The 19,493-nt window shown below is 41.1% G+C and overlaps 1 protein-coding gene across 1 annotated transcript in view; it reads right to left on the bottom strand.

Annotated features, from left to right (window-relative positions):
- LOC126235103 (uncharacterized) overlaps nucleotides 1-19,493 on the bottom strand; it is a gene marked incomplete at its 3' end in the record, with an annotated part of 217,158 nt that overhangs the window by 79,700 nt on the left and 117,965 nt on the right. Inside the window, exons 5-6 of the mRNA XM_049943837.1 lie at nucleotides 18,117-18,220; nucleotides 1,546-1,743 (exon numbers count right to left, since the gene is read on the bottom strand). Of these exons, the coding sequence (XP_049799794.1) occupies nucleotides 1,546-1,743; nucleotides 18,117-18,220 (302 nt within the window). The remainder of the gene's footprint in view (nucleotides 1-1,545; nucleotides 1,744-18,116; nucleotides 18,221-19,493) is intronic.

The following is a 19,493-nucleotide window of genomic DNA, read 5'->3' as shown; positions in this document are numbered from 1 at the left end:
CGACGCCAACGCTATTCAGGTCTCAGATGGAGCTGTACTTTTGTACAAGTTGAACTTGTACGTCAACAGAAGACTTCGCAATTGCTTGCATCAAGTGATGCTTTATTGTTCAGAGGCAGTAACAAATATTCGACTCACTCCTGTGTAAATGTGTTGTGTAAAATTAAATAAATCTTTTTATCATTCGTGTAATAAAGTGAACTAATGTTTACATGTTGTAGTCCTTATCAGCCATCTCCCAGAGCAAATCAAGAGCCCATAGGTATGACCAGATGATTGTAGTTACGTCAGGTCATGACTATAACCATGTTAAAATTATTAAATTCATTATATAATCTACATGTTGTGTAATGTATAGATTCTTGATGAGTATCACGCGTAGATGCACGTTCCTGCCCATAATTTTCCACGTGAACTGCTCAGTAGCGGTGCTGTGCGTACCACCATCTCGTGTTTTGCGGCAGGTGGGAGAGGGGGAGGGGGGGGGGCACATTACGAGGTATGCTTATCCCAACGGGGCAGATACAGGAGGACAGCTGATGTTATTGCACAGACAGTGGGTTACTTACTTGCCATCGTTCATCGCAACAAAACTACTGATATGCGAGTACAGCAGCGTGTAGCAGCTAGTGGCTGGTAAATTCAGTTTTCATCGACTTGTCAATGCAAAAAATTTCTAATGGTAGTACAGTTCCTCTTGATGTTCTGTAGCATACAAGGGGGTCAGTCTAGCAGATTCGATTCGTAACGTGTACATATTGTTCGATGCATGCACAAAGTGGAAATTTTGAACAACAAAAAGGAAGAATATTAGGGCGTACATTCGTTAGATGACGAGGCTACTAATAAATGGAACAAAAACTTAGATTGATAGGAGAATAAGAAAAAGAATCGGTCGTGTTCTTCGGAATGGGACAATCTCAGCATTCACTGTAATTTATTTACGAAAATTTCAGAAAATCTAAATCTCGACAGTCGAATGAGGAAATGAACCCCAGTCCCCCTGAGCGAGATTCCAGTGTCTTACCACTGCAACATAGCGTTGAATCGGTTTCTGACATCAAGCAATATTCCTAAATGTATTGCAGGCATCTGGTGATCTGTCAAAAGACTCTAGCCTACCTGGGTCAGGAAACCGAAATTTATTGAATATACAGATGACAGTGCTGCCCTACGATGTGTTTTATGCAACCTGCAATGCCTTCGAACACGACGCATGCGATTTTCATATTCTCTTACTCGCAGTCTTCAGCAAAAAATGAACAGAACTTTTATGTAGGAAATTTAATGCAGTTAAATTTTGTGTGGGATACGTTTACACTAGGGACCATAGTTTCCGATTTATTCAACTAAAACGTATGTGGTTTTCGAAGGCGTTGCGGGTTGCATAAAACCTATCGGTAGGGGTAGCTGAATCACCCTGTATATCTACTTGATGCGGTGTAGCTGACTGACGAATGCGTGTATCTTATTTTCTGAAGGCTTTATGACTTTTGTGGGAGGAGAAGACTGTTCCAAACAAGCAGTTTCGCGCCAGCTACGCACCGTGTGATGTTCTTGACATCGTATCGCTTGGCGATTGTCTCTGGCTTGGTGGGCAGGCTGAGCAGCAGCTGTGCGTTCTGTGCGTCTCTCTCCAGCTCCAGGTAGCGCGCCGCCGTCTCCTCGGGGGACTCAGTCGTTGACGTCGTCGTCGTCGTCGTGGTCGCTCGCCGACGTGATTTGCGCGACGACCCGTCAGACCTGCGAATGCAAAACAGCTCAGCTGGAGATTCGCTTCTAGCCACAATGTCCAGACTGGAAATCAGAGTCATAATGCAGTTAGTAACATTTTATCATTGTGATTGAATGATGGTATGTTTTAGGCCTGCTGCAGAGTTGACGATTTAATTTTACAGTACATTATTTCTACTTCTGACCTATCCGTCTTCTTTACGAGTTGCGAGCGTTGATCTTGAGCGTGCTCACTCCTTAGACTCACACCACACTTTGAGGTATTGCTGATTTTGTGTCGCTATTTGTAATCAAGGTAGACTCCTAGCTTCCGCTACACCCTTCGATACGCATTCACGTAGCATTATTAAGTGAAAAGCGTTTCTCCTCGGTGGTTTCCGGTTCTCATTCATGAGGTGACTAGCGAAATCTTGATAAATTGAGTGCCGGAGCCCAAACCTTTGAAAACTCAGTCCCTGTTTCTTTTTCCCCGCTTCATTATGTTGTAGACTCCGAACTAAACTACTGCAGAAACTTGGAGGCAGTGCCGTAATTGTGATTCTGTTGTAGCTCAGTCATAATTGTGTTCCAGGTATGGCAGTAATACAGATGATTTGGTTGACTGTCTGTGACGGGTATGTCGTTGATTCTTCTTACACCTACCGTCGATTGTTTAAGTGGCCTGTCCCGTATATGGTGTATCATATATGAGGTGTGCCAGGGAATGCCTAATAGCACTAGTTTATCAGAGACTTAGATCGTCTTTGACATTACGGTACTCACTTTTTATATTTCATACTGGAATGAAATATGACGGGTCCCATGTTCCCGTAGGACTCTGTTGGCTTTATCGGACACTCGATGAGCAGACAAAAGTACATTAGTTTTTCATTTCCTTTCTAGGATAAAATCTGTTTGATAGATATTGTTGATTTCGGTTCCACAGGCACTGAGTTGTCATGCTGTTGCCAAGCGTAGTACTTTGGGGTCCCTAACACCGTGCGAGCTACGTGAGCGACGGTTCTCTGAACGGTTGTTGTATTTTATGAGGGAGGTTGATGGTTCAAGGGGTACATGATTTTTCCTGTAGATTGAGCCAATTTTGCTTTTTATTGCGCACTTCTAAACATTGATATTTCATTCGCTGTTGTGGAGTACCCGCCCGGATAGCCGCCCGTTAATTTGCCACTTCCGGGATTCGGAGGGGAGGGGTGAGGGGGTGAGGGGGGAGGAGGGGCGTCCCGACCCGGACATGCATTCGAGAGCTCATACCGGGTTATATCCGCGTCCTGACTCACTTACACGATTCGCAAACACTTCGAGGATGTTCTCTTACACTATACGCAGACTGTTGGGGTACATGAATTCCGTCCTGTGGAAAGGGGGGGGGGGGAGGTGTGGAGACAGAAAGGGCATCTGGCCACCCTCTACCACTAACATTGCCAGAGCCAGGTTAACGTGTCGACTCCGTAAAAGCACACAATAAGGCCAGGAAATAGAAGAAGCATGTAGGTGTTCATTCTTTCCGCGCGCTATACAAGATTGGAATAATAGAGAATAGTGAAGGTGGTTCGATGAACCCTCTGCTAGGCACTTAAATGTGATTTGCAGAGTATCCATGTAGATGCAGATGTAGATGTATTGTTGTGGAACGCCCAAGAAATTCATTCGAACTGCGTTGAAACATACGAAAACACTATTCGGCAATGATCAGTCGAGGGTAATTTTGGTCAACGATTAACTAAGGAGGCACCCAACGAACGGGAATATTGGTATACCCAAAACTTCGTGTAAACTGTCCTGTACGCTACATATACAAATTTTTGCATAGTCCTCTCTAACATTATCGTTTGGACGTCGTGAGCGGTCGAATGCACACCTATTTTTATGTTTACTGCACGTCCGTAATGCTCGAGAAAGTAGATGAATCATTTAATGTCATTGTGTTCTTTGGGACCAAATGTTTCTAGACGAATTGTTTTATAAGAGCTTGTATCTGACTTTCATACATTCTTCGTGGAATCCTTCAAACTTGATTGTTGACATGATCTACATAAGCAAGCGACTAAGCGTACGTCTGCAAAGTTGCAGAGGGCGCCGTTGAGAGGGCCGTGTCGAGCAGAGGCCATAGTATTAGGTTGATGCTAAGTTCGGAGCGTTTTTGTTTTGCATCTTGGTATTCCGGTTGCTATGGGTTTATTTATCGGCTATCATTTCTATTTGTAGTTCACTGTTGCTATTTGAGTTTACGTATTGTTATTTGGAGATAGTGAGTGGAACTGTGCACGCTAGAAAATGGAGTGCCAAGTGGAGAAATTGGAACATTTCAGACAGAGTTTTCTGTATGGAATCAATAGAAAGGCGACAGCAGCGGTTGCAGCCAGAAACACAAGCGCCGTGTTTGGGGATAACGCCACCAGACAGAGCACGAAAGAAAATCATTTTCTCGTTTTAAGAGGGATCATTTTACATTAGTGACTCTCCACGTTCAGAAAGACCTTCGGGGTTTGATGAAGATCGTTTAAACGCATGACTCCACAATGATCCACGTCAGTGTATTCGAGAAGTGGTAAGTGTGATGAACTGCGGTCATTCCACCCTTGTGTGAGATTTGCATGTAATGGGGAAGGTTCAAAAATCGGGTGTATGCGTACGCATGCTCTAAGCCAAAATCACAAAAAAATCAATGGGTGTCCATATGTGCGTATATGCTTGTTCGTCATCAATTCGATCGTGAACAGCACCAACCATTCCTATCCTGTATCGTTACTGGTGACGAGAAGTGGTCTCTTTATGCCAACAAAACGAAAAGAGAGGAATGGTTGAGCTCAAACGAATCAGCAACTACCCGTACAGAGATCTGCGCGAATCAACAAAAGATAATGTTACGCATCTGGTGGGACAGTGACGGTGTGTTGTACTGCGAATTGCTTCCCCCGAAGTGTAGCCATCACCGCTGACATTTATTGTCAACAACTGAGACGTCTAGCAGACACAATACAAGAACAACGAACAGGGAAGAATACGTGAAGTGATGCTACTCCACGATAACACCCATCCACATTCTGCTAGACTGACAAAAAACGCTATACAGACGATGGGTTGGGAAGTCATTCCGCATCCACCTGATTCACCTGATCTTGCCCCCTTCGATTTTCACCTTTACTGGTCTCTATCGAACAACATTCAAGGAACCTTGTAACAACAACAACTGTACATATAATAATTTTTTCTTCTGATTTTCGATAAATTAGTGTAAGCAATGTTTTGATTTCATTTCTTTTTCTATTCGTGTCATTATGTTAAAGAAACTGTAAGCAACTTTCGATGTGAATATTAATATTTATGTCAAATTTCAAGCAATGCTATAACAGAATTGAAGTGTAACCCATGTTGAATCTATTGTAACATGTTTAAAATTGTAATTGTGCGCCTGGTCCATACGTAGGCAATGTATTAGGATAGGTAGAATGCAAAACCTTTGGTGAATACCCTGTCTGTAGGGGAGCGGTAAAAGGTGGATGGCAGGCGAGCGCGGGAAAATGTACACGGGCGCGGCACGATATAACGGGCTCAGCAGCAGTAGTAGTAGTAGTCGGAGTTGGGCATCGGTCTGAGAAACACGCTCTGGATCGAGGAGGCTCTCCTGGAAAACGTGATTTCATTGAGCCTCGGATGTGCCGTTTCCGACGACTATACAGCATGGCTATATAGGCACTGAATTGAAAAGGATTGCGACGCTATGAAGAAGTAAAGTGCCGACACATCAAGAGCCATAGCTGTGATTGTATGTGTGCTCTGCGCCTCGCCATCTCGCCGCCCGCCAACCGCCGCATCGACACGAACAGGTTGAATTTTTAGAATTGTATTCGTGTGGACCAGTGTTAATTTTGTTCCTGACTGTTCAATAACAACTTAACTTTTACCAGAATTGTCCTATCATTTAATTATCCTCATCACTAACCTAGACAGGGTCCTTTCCACATGTTGTGCAATCCGAGTGTCCCGAAATGAAGATTTAAAGTTTATGTTAATGAGAATTACCTGCAGACCTATCTATGCTAGAATGATGTTTAAATAGCTTTATTGTTAATGAATATACAAGTAAAGAACATAGGTCTGACAAAGTTGGAAGATAATGTTGAAATTGGTTTAGTAATGAAGTATAATTAATTTGAGACAAAAATAATGGTAGTTAAATAAGCAAGAAATAAGACAAAAAGAGTAATGATTCTTATATTGGAAATCTTGAGTGCTTAATGCTTTCAATAGTTAATAGTTTCAACACAGTGATCATAACAGTTTCAGGGTCCCCTCCCCCCCCCCTTTTTCTTTTCTATTCATTTAAATTCTGAGGTGTACTGAACTTATTTGACCAGCAAAGTAAAGTCAATATAAAACCTAAATTTATCAGTGTTTTACACTTCTTAAAATTGACATTGTATGTGTATTTCAAAAGTGCTATGTCTAGGGTAACCTATGCCCGATTTCAGTCGGATCAATAGACAAAACGCAGTTTGTAGTAATCATTATAGTGTAACGTTGTGTATTTATAGCTTGTCCAGATTAGTACAGAAAGGGAAAATATTAGTTCAGTAGATTTTTCTGGTTCTAAAATTTATCATATAATGCAATATTACTATGTGTTGTTATGCTTGTACGTACATCCACTTGTACAAGGAAAAAACTCACTTAATGCCTAATTAGGCTGGCGACCGTATTATTAACAATTGGTAGCATCTGCTGTGTATGTTTCTTGCCCGTCCTAACGTATAATTGCACTTTAGACTTGCTTGACGTATCATTGTTGTTACTGAGTGGGTATAAGTCTGATTTTGCCTCCATTCAGGTACGCTCGGTCAACATATTTACTAAAATCCTTTCTTACAAGGTGAAGCCCGTCAACTTACCATAGTACAGGCTTTAAAGAGTTAACGTACGCCAGAGCGTAGACGTTACAACCTTCTTTCTAGATGAAAATGTGCTCCTCAAAATAATGTGATTTCTACAATCGCACATTCAAAAAGTTATCCCAGCACTGACACGCTGCTGTCAATAGTGAAAGAGAAAGTATTATTGATGACTCAAGTCTCTGTTATGTGTATCTGTTGTGTTTATTAAACTTATGGAAAAACGCTACCAGCTGATGCACCAACCCAATATTCTGGTCATATTCAAGCCATCTCTGTGTGAGGCCGAGAACCTTAAGAACGTTCCTCGTAGGTGAACAGCCGGCAGCAGTTGCCGAGCCCTGCCAGTCGAAGGGGCCCATGCGAGGCAGCCGGCTTATCTCACCGACACATGCTAATGAGCCACCTTCTCCAGTTACGAGACCTGGAAACGTGTCCGTCCACTCGGCACCCAGCTCACTTTCCATTTCCACACATGCAGTTGTCAGCATCTCTAAACAGACTTGCGTGTACTGTTCTAAACTGAGAATTGTGTGTGTAACTACCATGTAACTTACAAGCGAACCTCCCCATCGCACCCACCTCAGATTTAGTTATAAATTGGCACAGTGGATAGGCCTTGATAAAATGAACACAGATCAATTGAGAAAACAGGAAGAAGTTGTGTGGAACTGCAAAAAAATAAGCAAAATATACAAACTGAGTAGTCCATGGGCCACATAGGTAACATCATGGAGAATGTGAGCTCAGGAGCGCCGTGGTCCCGTGGTAAAGTGAGCAGCTGCGGAACGACAGGTCCTTGGTTCAAATCTTCCCTCGAGTAAGAATTTTACTTTCTTTATTTTTGCATAGTTATCTGTCCGTTCGTTCATTGACGTCTCTGTTCACTGTATAAGTTTATTGTCTATGTTTTGCGACCGCATCGCAAAACCGTGCGTTTAGTAGACGAAAGGACGTGCCTCCAATGGGAACCGAAAACATTTGATCGCCAGGTCATAGGTCAACCGATTCCTCCACAGGAAAACACATCTGATATATTCTATACGACACTGGTGACGGCGTGTGCGTCACATGGCAGGAATATGTTGTCGACCCACCTAGCTTGTACACTTGGCGAATTGGTAAAAAGATTCTTCTACCTTGCCCGATTTAGGTTTTCTTGTGGATCTGATAATCACTCCCAAAAAAGTGATGAAAACATAAGAGTTTGTCACATAAACTGAAAATAAAAAATTAAATTTTATACTCGATGGAAGACCAGGGACCTTTCGTTCCGCAGCTGCTCACGCTACCACGAGACCACGGCGCTCCTCCGTTCCTAGTGTCCTTGATGTTGCTTATCTTCTCATGAACTATTCAGTTTGTATATTTTGCTTATTTTTTCACAGTTTCACACAATTTCTTCCTGTTTTCTCAATTGATCTGTGTTCAGTTTTTCAAGGCCTATCGACTGTGCCAACTTATAACTAAATCTGAGGGGGGTGCGATGGGTAGGTTCCCTTGTTAGAAGTTGGGCGTATCGCCTGACACTTATTTGGTCTATGTGTACTTCATCAGGCCGGCCGGTGTGGCCGTGCGGTTAAAGGCGCTTCAGTCTGGAACCGCGTGACCGCTACGGTCGCAGGTTCGAATCCTGCCGCGGGCATGGATGTGTATGATGTCCTTAGGTTAGTTAGGTTTAATTAGTTCTAAGTTCTAGGCGACTGATGACCTCAGAAGTTAAGTCGCATAGTGCTCAGAGCCATTTGAACCATTTTTGTACTTCATCAGTTGTCCTGAGAGCTGCTGGTGCAGTCCTTAGATGATGTGTGCTCTTGTTATTTTTGACAGCAGAGTTGCTGAGGATTAAACCACACGGGGCCTCATTGGCGGCTAAGTCAGGGCTTTCCGATTTTCTGTCTACTTACAAAATCTGCAGGCAGACACAGATTTTTTTTCTGTCGGACTTATGCTGAGGACTGTTTTGTAGTAACAAATGAGTGAGTTTCTTATGACTAATTTTACAACAACCCTTCATCGCAGTTCGTCTGGTAAACGATGCCTTGACCCAGGTGCGTTGTCTCTTACAGCAACACTTGTCGCAGTTTTGCGAAGCACTAAATGGTAGCGACGATTTCGACTTTTCTGTACAAACATTTTACGTTTCTCAGAGCTATTGCTGCGTTTTAGATTCTTTTCCCTTGATTTGTGGTCTCAGTGTAGAGGGCGAAAAACTTACAGCCGACCCTAAAACAAACGGTGAAAGGAAGTTAGTACATCGATCTTGCTGAGTGCAGCTGTTCACTGAAATACTGCGGACGTTGTACGTTAACACCTACAGATACAAGCAACGTACCAAGGCCCTCAGAGACGCTCGACGTGACACCTGCGTTTTCTGCTTGACATTTATTTTCATGTTGCTGTACCTCCAAATCGTGGCATTCTAAGCAGTGTAATTCTATGGTACATGCGATCTTCAGTCAATAAAGTTAATGTCTGTTGTTCGTAACGATATCTTGAAAGTATTTATCAGATTCGAATCCTGGGGTGTTTAAGACAGTGAATACGAGTCGCTTATGAATCTTTACCGACGTGATTGACTGATAGTATGTTTCAGCTTTCCAGAGGAGCTCACCTTTCCATTTTTCTGAGATATTTGAATTCAAGTTCGTGGTGAATGAGGTTCAAATTCGCGTGCTGCTTTCCTGAGTTAGGTTTTCCATGGTTTTCCTAGATCATTTGAAGTCGATTGCAGGATTGTTTCTTTCGCGATATTCCCTAACTGAACTAGCATTCCTTCTCTAACGAACTCCACATCGACATTACATCTAGCCCTAGAATGAAAACATTTTCCTTTTCTTGTTTTTTATATGAAATACACACTTTGTTTCATTAGCAATTTGTTAATTTCGTCATCCTGTACATTATTAAGTGACATTACACTTGGTTTAAGAATCATGAAAGAAGGTTGTATACATGGAAGAATCCTGGAGATACTAAAAGGTATCAGATAGATTATATAATGGTAAGACAGAGATTTAGGAACCAGGTTTTAAATTGTAAGACATTTCCAGGGGCAGATGTGGACTCTGACCACAATCTATTGGTTATGGCCTGTAGATTAAAACTGAAGAAACTGCAAAAAAGTGGGAATTTAAGGAGATGGGATCTGGATAAACTGAAAGAACCAGAGGTTGTACAGAGTTTCAGGGAGAGCATAAGGGAACAATTGACAGGAATGGGGGAAAGAACTACAGTAGAAGAAGAATGGGTAGCTTTGAGGGATGAAGTAGCGAAGGCAGCAGAGGATCACGTAGGTAAAAAGACGAGGGCTAGTAGAAATCCTTGGGTAACAGAAGAAATATTGAATTTAATTGATGAAAGGAGAAAATATAAAAATGCAGTAAATGAAGCAGGCAAAAAGGAATACAAACGTCTCAAAAATGAGATCGACAGGAAGTGCAAAATGGCTAAGCAGGGATGGCTAGAGGACAAATGTAAGGATGTAGAGGCTTATCTCACTAGGGGTAAGATAGATACTGCCTGCAGGAAAATTAAAGAAACCTTTGGAGATAAGAGAACCACTTGTATGAACATCAAGAGTTCAGATGGAAACCCAGTTCTAAGCAAAGAAGGGAAAGCAGAAAGGTGGAAGGAGTATATAGAGGGTCTATACAAGGGCGATGTACTTGAGGACAATATTATGGAAATGGAACAGGATGTAGATGAAGATGAAATGGGAGATACGACACTGCGTGAAGAGTTTGACAGAGCACTGAAAGACCTGAGTCGAAACAAGGCCCCCGAAGTAGACAACATTTCATTGGAACTACTGACGGCCTTGGGAGAGCCAGTCCTGACAAAACTCTACCATCTGGTGAGCAAGATGTATGAAACAGGCGAAATACCCTCAGACTTCAAGAAGAATATAATAATTCCAATCCCAAAGAAAGCAGGTGTTGACCGATGTGAGAATTACCGAACAATCAGTTTAATAAGCCACAGCTGCAAAATACTAACACGAATTCTTTACAGACGAATGGAAAAACTAGTAGAAGGCGACCTCGGGGAAGATCAGTTTGGATTCCGTGGAAATACTGGAACACGTGAGGCAATACTGACCTTACGACTTATCTTAGAAGAAAGATTAAGGAAAGGAAAACCTACGTTTCTAGCATTTGTAGACTTAGAGAAAGCTTTTGACAACGTTGACTGGAATACTCTCTTTCAAATTCTAAAGGTGGCAGGGGTAAAATACAGGGAGCGAAAGGCTATTTACAATTTGTACAGAAACCAGATGGCAGTTATAAGAGTCGAGGGACATGAAAAGGAAGCAGTGGTTGGGAAGGGAGTAAGACAGGGTTGTAGCCTCTCCCCGATGTTGTTCAATCTGTATACTGAGCAAGCAGTAAAGGAAACAAAAGAAAAATTCGGAGTAGGTATTAAAATTCATGGAGAAGAAGTAAAAACTTTGAGGTTCGCCGATGACATTGTAATTCTGTTAGAGACAGCAAAGGACTTGGAAGAGCAGTTGAACGGAATGGACAGTGTCTTGAAAGGAGGATATAAGATGAACATCAACAAAAGCAAAACGAGGATAATGGAATGTAGTCGAATTAAGTCGGGTGATGTTGAGGGTATTAGATTAGGAAATGAGACACTTAAAGTAGTAAAGGAGTTTTGCTATTTGGGGAGCAAAATAACTGATGATGGTCGAAGTAGAGAGGATATAAAATGTAGACTGGCAATGGCAAGGAAAGCGTTTCTGAAGAAGAGAAATTTGTTAACATCGAGTATAGATTTAAGTGTCAGGAAGTCATTTCTGAAAGTATTTGTATGGAGTGTAGCCATGTATGGAAGTGAAACATGGACGATAAATAGTTTGGACAAGAAGAGAATAGGAGCTTTCTAAATGTGGTGCTACCGAAGAATGCTGAAAATTAGATGGGTAGATCACATAACTAATGAGGAAGTATTGAATAGGATTGGGGAGAAGAGAAGTTTGTGGCACAACTTGACGAGAAGAAGGGATCGGTTGGTAGGACATGTTCTGAGGCATCAAGGGATCACCAATTTAGTATTGGAGGGCAGCGTGGAGGGTAAAAATCGTAGAGGGAGACCAAGAGATGAATACACTAAGCAGATTCAGAAGGATGTAGGTTGCAGTAGGTACTGGGAGATGAAAAAGCTTGCACAGGATAGAGTAGCATGGGGAGCTGCATCAAACCAGTCTCAGGACTGAAGACCAGAACTACAACACAAAAATAACATAATCTGCTTGCATTTATCAGTTTGTCTTGATCCTCACGTTAAATCCTAACTCTCCTTTCTCCCTAACGGAACAATCACGCGGACTTCTGATTTATGCACCTTGTAGGGCACTTTTTACTACATTGCAACACGAGATTGTTGATTACATTTTCTGAAAACTATGAATGGTCAAATAACGCAAACAGAAAACGTCCCTAGTCATTAATCGGCATTTCTAAAGTTGATAAGAGAGGTGCATGTGTACAATGCAAATGTGAATTTCGCAGAACTTTCTTTGTCGTGCCTCACTGAAAGTTCAAACGTTCATGGAACGCTACACAGAAACTAAACGCACAGCAGTACGCATTAATAATGAAATGATAACTTGAATAGAACAGCCTGAAGGTAGTAGCTATAGAATATATGGAGCGCAGGTTTGTACAGAAACTAGACAACAGTTAATGTCGAAGGACTTGAAAGCGAAGCAGTAGTTGAGAAATGATTGAGACAATGTTGTAACCTATCCCAGACGGTATTTAATGTACGAACTAAAGAAGTGGTGAAGGAGACCAATAAAAAGTTTGAAAACAGAATTAAAGTTCATAGAGAAGAAACAAAAAGCAATTGATATTTGTCAGTGACATTGTAGTTATGTGAGAGATGGCAGAAAAGAGTTTGTAATTGAATAGCCAGAAACGTAAATCAAGGATAATGGAATGTAGTCGCAATAAATCAGGCGAGGCTGAGACGATTAGATTTGAAATTGAGACATTAGAAGAATTACATGAATTTTGAAGTTTGGGCAGCAAAATAATTGACGATGGCCGAAGTAGAGAGCATATAGAAACAGACTGATAATAGTAACAAAATCGTTTAAGAAAAAGAGAAAGCTTTTTAACATCGGATGTAAATTTATGTGTTTGGAAGTCTTTTCTGACGGTATTTGTCTGGAATATTGTTCAGAAGGGAACTTGAACGATGAGTATTCCAGACAAGAAGAGAATAACAGCTTTTGAAATGCGAGTTCACAGAAAAATGCCAAAAGACTATATTGGTAGATAAGATAAATAATGAAGAGTTACTAAATGGAACTGATGAGGAAACAAATGTATGGCAGAACTTGACAAAAAGGAGAGATCAATTATAGGTCACATATTCAGGCATCAAGGAATCTTCAATTTGGTAATGGTGTGTAGTTTGGGTGGGTAAAGCTTGTGGAGGGGGATCAAGGCTTGATTTCAGTGAACAGGGTCAGATGGGTGTGGGTTGCTGTAGCTTTACAGAGGTGGAGAGGCTTCTATAAGACAGACTGCCTGGAGAGCAGCATCAGACCAGTCTTTGGACTGAATACATCAACAGTAACCACTACAACAGTACCGCTATATGTCACTGGTTGTCTCCACCCGTCAGTGTACATATGCAGGGTGTTTGCCTCTCTAACTTGAAAAATAATGAACGAAAGGAATATTTATTTATGTAAACATTTTATTTATTTATTTGACCTGATCTGATTGGGGCCATCAGGTCCTCTCATACATCGGATCAGGATTTCACACATACAGTACCTTTTTTACCTCAAAGTTTTTTAAGAAATATTAATTTTAATATGACAAATAGTATTAAAATGATGTGGGTGCCTGAAGAGACAATGTGCGTAAATAGTACTGACTATATAGTAATAAAGATAATGTTGGCGGTACCTGTACCACTGCAGTTGCTGCCACTGATAGCGATGATAATAAATAATAATAATAATAATAATGGTAGTCGTAATAATAATGAATATAATACATACAACAATAACAATTGTGAGAGTGACAGATCTAGAAAGAATTTATAGGTTTACAAGATAGATGCTTTCTGATATAGCGAGTTCTGGGGAAAGGAAATTTAAGGAGACTGGACCACATAAGAATACTAAGAAAAAGTGGAATATCGGATTGGAAAGAGCGATGTACAAGGACAACGAGCGCTTACAGGGGTGATAGTAATCCTTATTGTTGCTGTAGTAGATATGTCATTAACAGTCTTCTCAAGTTGGGAGTGCTATTCAGTTCTCTAATAGATAAGCAAACGTAAGAAACGTTACTCTCTCCGCAGAGTTATGCACATGGTTTATGCAGTTATTTTCCTGGGAGTTAAGAACATTATTTATTTAGATTATGTAGCTGATGTACGCAAATCAACTGTGTAAAAATAAATTTAAATCAAATTTCTATTAATTTTATTTAGGGTGCTAGAATCGTTCAGAGCTTTAGGGATGGACGCAACATTCTGTACTTAACTGGCTGCATTCATATGACTATTCTGGTGGCGGAATGTTCATTTAAGTGAGATGTTCAAACGAGTGGGCACAATTTATAGAGAGAGAAACATCTTATCTGAAGCCGGCCGGAGTGGCCGTGCGGTTCTAGGCGCTACAGTCCGGAGCCGAGCGACCGCTACGGTCGCAGGTTCGAATCCTGCCTCGGGCATGGATGTGTGTGATGTCCTTAGGTTAGTTAGGTTTAATTAGTTCTACGTTCTAGGCGACTGATGACCTCAGAAGTTAAGTCGCATAGTGCTCAGAGCCATTTGAACATCTTATCTGAAAGACAGTAGAATGACAAAACTGACTAGTAAAGGCCAAAGGTTCTATATTATATGACCATCACTCTATCATTTCCTACTTTTATAGGCTAACCACTACATATGGCCCATATGATTAACGCAGCGTTAATAGCGGTTGAATCTTCTTTCTTTTTTCTCCTTTCTCATTTCTCAGATGAAGTTTTCTGTTGGTAGAGAAGAGTGAAAAATCGTGGCAATTGGCTTGTGTATAGAGAGAGTGTGACTGCACTCAAATGCAGGTAAACCAGGTCGCAGTACGATTGCTTGTCGCGCAGCATTCAAAGCGCCCACTTGACAAATGGCGCCGGAGCGCCACTCTGAATGGGGCCGGATTAGGTTAGGCAAGGGCCCGCTATCGAAAGGATCGGCACGTCTGTGCTGTTCCACAACCCCGCTGTCAAGGGCAGAGCGGCGGGCCCGTGGTGAATGCTACCTGCTCGAGATCGGTGACACCAAAGTGTGCCGTGGCCTGCTCACGCCACCAGTATTCATTTCCTTTACAGGACGGCGGGCGAATGGAATGGAACCAAAACATCGTTCTGCACGTTAAGTTGGATTGTATAGCAGCGCAACATTGACGGAAAGCGCTTCTCTTTCATCAACTGTAGTTTGCAATAGCTTTTCGGGTGCAGAGTGAAAGCAGTCAACAGTTCGAAGTTCTGTTTCTGTACGTCAGTTTCTCTTGCTCTGTGTCTCTGACCTGTAGGGGGGGAACAATCTGTGTCTGAATTTTACTTAGCATTCAGTCTAAGGAATATTTGGGTCTAACGTCCCGTCTATGTCGTGGTCATTGGGAACGGTAATGCAGTTTATACGTATTTACCATCGTGACTTGGTAAATTAGATATTGACTGGAATGTTTCCCAAGGCTTCCCACTGTAGCTTTATCAGTAATTCAATAATTTCGCCATTGTCCTTTATTAGCTGCTGGAACTGCAGGAAAGATAATTGAGTTCGATGTATCTTGGTGTTGTGACAGTCTGATCAGTGACTGTGTAATGGATCACATATTACTTGCTGTTAGCTATTGGCGCTGAATGTTTTTGTGCTAATGAAGCAAACATTCCACTGCCTGACCAGTCCCAAATCCAATTTCATAACAAGTTGACTACAGGAACATCCAAACGCTATCATCAGCTGCTGCAATATCTGAAAGATAAAATTTAATAGGACTAAAAGTGCCTGTCTCATTCAAACACACACACACATACTTTAAAATAGGTGCAGCCTTTGTATGATAAGATGTTGCGCACAACTCATTCACGTCTCATTCCCTACGTTTACAAGCGTCGCAGCTTGCACGAGACGACAATCAGATTCGAGAATGCCGGCCGTGGTGGCCGAGCGTTTCTAGATGCTACAGTCTCGAACTGCGCTACCGCTACGGTCGCAGGTTCGAATCCTGCCTCGGGCATGGATGCGTGTGATGTCCTTAGGTTAATTAGGTTTAAGTAGTTGTAAGTTCTAGGGGACTGATGACCTTAGAAGTTAAGTCCCATAGTCCTCAGAGCCATTTGAACCAGATTCGAGAATCGATTTTCGATTTCGTGTTTACACGTTAGTAGTAAATTGAGTTTGGTAATGCGGCAAAATAACGATTTTGCGAGCATAAATTGTATGCATAGCAGATGTTCCGTATTCATATGGACGGTGAAGAGAGAATATTAATAACTTTGCATATTGTTTAAATAACGGATATTATGATTTTCTGCTGATATTATTAAGAGCAGGACAAGGATGACGAGATTGCTCAAGAAGAGATTTTTAGAAAAATTATACACATCATTTAATTCATTTATACATTCAGCCATATCACGCGCGTTACAGAACAGTATTGTACACCAACGTTTCGAAGGTCTGGAATGTTTTGAAACTTTGGAATTTACTGTGTACGATAGCCTCTACGACTAAAGGAAAATAATGATTTAGCAGCTTACAAATTAGTCAGCTACACAGAATAATAAAAAGAGGTCTTCACCAATCAGTTCGGGTTTGCTAATACACAAAATATGTCAGCATTTATATAATAAATATAAATAACATCATGGTCAGTGAAATACTTGGAATACCACTTTTCCTTCGCCCCACACGTAATAACTACGTTCACATTAACAAGCATTTTAAAAGCAAGTAGGGTACTGACACCCGTATGACGACACATATGCGGTAGAAGGTTTGCATGGAGCGAAAATCTATAGTGGCTCAAATCCGCCAGCCAAACTCGTACTTCCAGAATCGATATTTGTTTCATGATCATTCAAAAGCTGTATAAGGAAATACGTTTAGAGAAAAACTCATTTAGAAGCCTACGTAAGCATAGTAAACGTGAACTGTGTTAAAATGGCTCTGAGCACTATGGGACTTAACATCTGTGGTTATCAGTCCCCTAGAACTTAGAACTACTTAAACCTAACCAACCTAAGGACATCACAGATATCCATGCCCGAGGCAGGATTCGAACCTGCGACCGTAGCGGTCACGCGGTTCCAGACTGAAGCGCCTAGAACCGCAACGGCCACACCGGCCGGCTGAACTGTGTTGGAGCTGACCGTAGCCTACCTGAGACATCACTGGGATCAGGCAGTGCAGGTGTTTGTGGATTTGCATGTATGTGTGACACATGTTAATGAGTGTTTATCTAACTTTCTCAGGAATGTTTTCGTTTCTATATTAAGAGAATTTTTGTATTGTGCGTGTGTTAAAAATTTAAAACACTGGATGAAAAAAAAAATACAATTTAAACTCTGTATATTCCTTGCCGTAACAAGAATGTATATAAATGTGCACAGCCAACCAAGTACGTCTACAACTTTCTTTTAAATGTAATATTTTTTTATAATAAATTTTGCATCTAGAGTATTTTTGTTTCAGTTTTTCCTTTCACATTCCCTCTGAAACGTATTACAAGGGCAGAGATTAAACTTCCTTATGAGACAGTACAGTATTTGACATAAACATTAAGTAATAAAACAGAGAGAGATGAAATACGCAGTGGAACATTTATTGTAAAAGTTTCGCACCAGTTTTATCATGAACTATGATTCGCTGAAAATATTTCCAGTCAACAACATCTTGCACTGTTTAAATTATCTTTCTTTTTTAGAATTGTCACCATCCAATGTCTTCAATTTTTAAATTTCTTCTATATGCCATCTTAAATTTTTAAATTTCTAACCCCTCATGTTGATGATGTCATGTGTTCAAGGTCACTGATGATATCATTCATGCATGTATCATGGTCATTGATGATGTCAGGCATTCAAGAAAATGACTGCACGTGACATTGACAGAGTTCAAGGTCGGGCAAAATGGAATGCCTATAGCTGTACAACTTGGATCCCCCAATGAAATGAATAAATTGACTCCAGCATGGAAATGTCCCATTTATGAACGCTTGTTTGTTTTCTCTTAGGATTCACCTCCTGCAACTTATCCTCGGTGATTAAAACTACCACGAGTTTCAAGCAACCAAGGCAGATCTCTCTATTTGTGGATGTGTGGTGTGTAGCGATTGAGTGGCACAAAAATTTAGATATTAAGGAAAAGGTTGTGAGATGGAAAGTCTTTTTCAACGTGAAATGGCGTTAGTACATGATTAGAAGAGGACGCATAACGCAGAGAATGAAAGTGTGCGCTGCAAGCTGCCGCACTCACCATGTGGGCTCGTATTCCTGCGTGGTGAAGTCGTCGAACACTTGCTCGGACACCAGGTAGTCCCGCTTCTCACGTCCGTGAGAGTCCAGGGTAGTGCGGAGAGCCTGCACAGTGAAAGCAAATTGTGAAAGTCTGGAGTAGCCTTAACATTTATCGTATTCTACGACATTTAACATGGAATTATTTTCTCAGGCTAATGGAAGCACATTAGCACCTTCTACTTTGCAGTAACTGCCTTCATTTCTTTCCTTTGTACTTTTAGAATTTTTTACATTGCACGTTTTTCCTTGCCTTAAAACTTCCAAGTACACACAGCCGTATTAACGCAATACACAAGTTTGATTAGAGGTTTATATCATCCATTTACGTCGGATACAGACATAAACTTCTGGACGGCAGCAGACTGTTACCCTAGAAATGTGCAGATGCAGCAACAAGGTAACATGTTTAAATGTGACGGTTGGTGGAAAAATTATTTAACTCGGGCAAAAAGTTAAATCTGCTACTAGCAATCTTTGTGAGATTGCGTAAGATCGTACTATTTAGGAAAAGGTGCGACACTACATATTTCCGTTGGTCGATGATTCAGGTTATGTGGTTCTTACACCACTAATGGCTCTTGTTACTTTTTACATGGTTTATAGAATGTTGACAGTGCAGCTCCACCAGGAATGTTTCGTTTCGGCAGTTAAAACGATTTTATACTAAAGATAAGAGTCCTTTTTAGTGTCTTCCTGTCTCTGCACGTATAGCTACAATGTGGTAGCTTAGATTAGTGGGTAGGACTCCAACAACAGAGACAGGCATGCGCTGTGCATCACTCAAAATCGTGTATTCAATGTATGTTCACAAGGAGATTACGTCGCATCCGTGATGACTCTAAACACTTTCAGATATATATTGATGCAATTGGAAAAGAAATACAGTGTCAATGTTTTACAGGTAAACAAGACAAGAAGCTTTCTAAATAACGTGTTTATTTCAGGGAAAGTCACGTTATTTTATACATTCTCTTCTGCTTGGGAAAAATCCGTCTATGAAGCATCTCTACACTATATCACCTGCCAATAATGAGTAGTCAACGCTATGAGTGAAAGGTAGTAATTTCTAACACACTGCACCATCAAGGTATTTAGAAGACTAAGAATACTTAGCATATTGCAGCCCCGTCAGCAACGGTGATAGACTAATATTTTGAAGAATCGGCCTCAGTTGCGCAAATTTTCTGGTCTTTATCAGGTTTCGGCTAAATTAATCTAGCCTACTTCAGAAGCATAAAATTACTATAACATGCCAGAGTAAGGCACAGTCAACATTAAAATTAAAACCTATAGTACCGTGCTACCATGTCGAATTAAAACTACCGTACTTGACTGA

This window comes from Schistocerca nitens, chromosome 2 (genome assembly GCF_023898315.1).
Source record: "Schistocerca nitens isolate TAMUIC-IGC-003100 chromosome 2, iqSchNite1.1, whole genome shotgun sequence".
NCBI classification, from domain to species: domain Eukaryota; kingdom Metazoa; phylum Arthropoda; class Insecta; order Orthoptera; family Acrididae; genus Schistocerca; species Schistocerca nitens.
The sequence above is the reverse complement of the archived record's forward strand: the minus strand, read 5'-3'. Positions and strand labels throughout refer to the sequence as shown.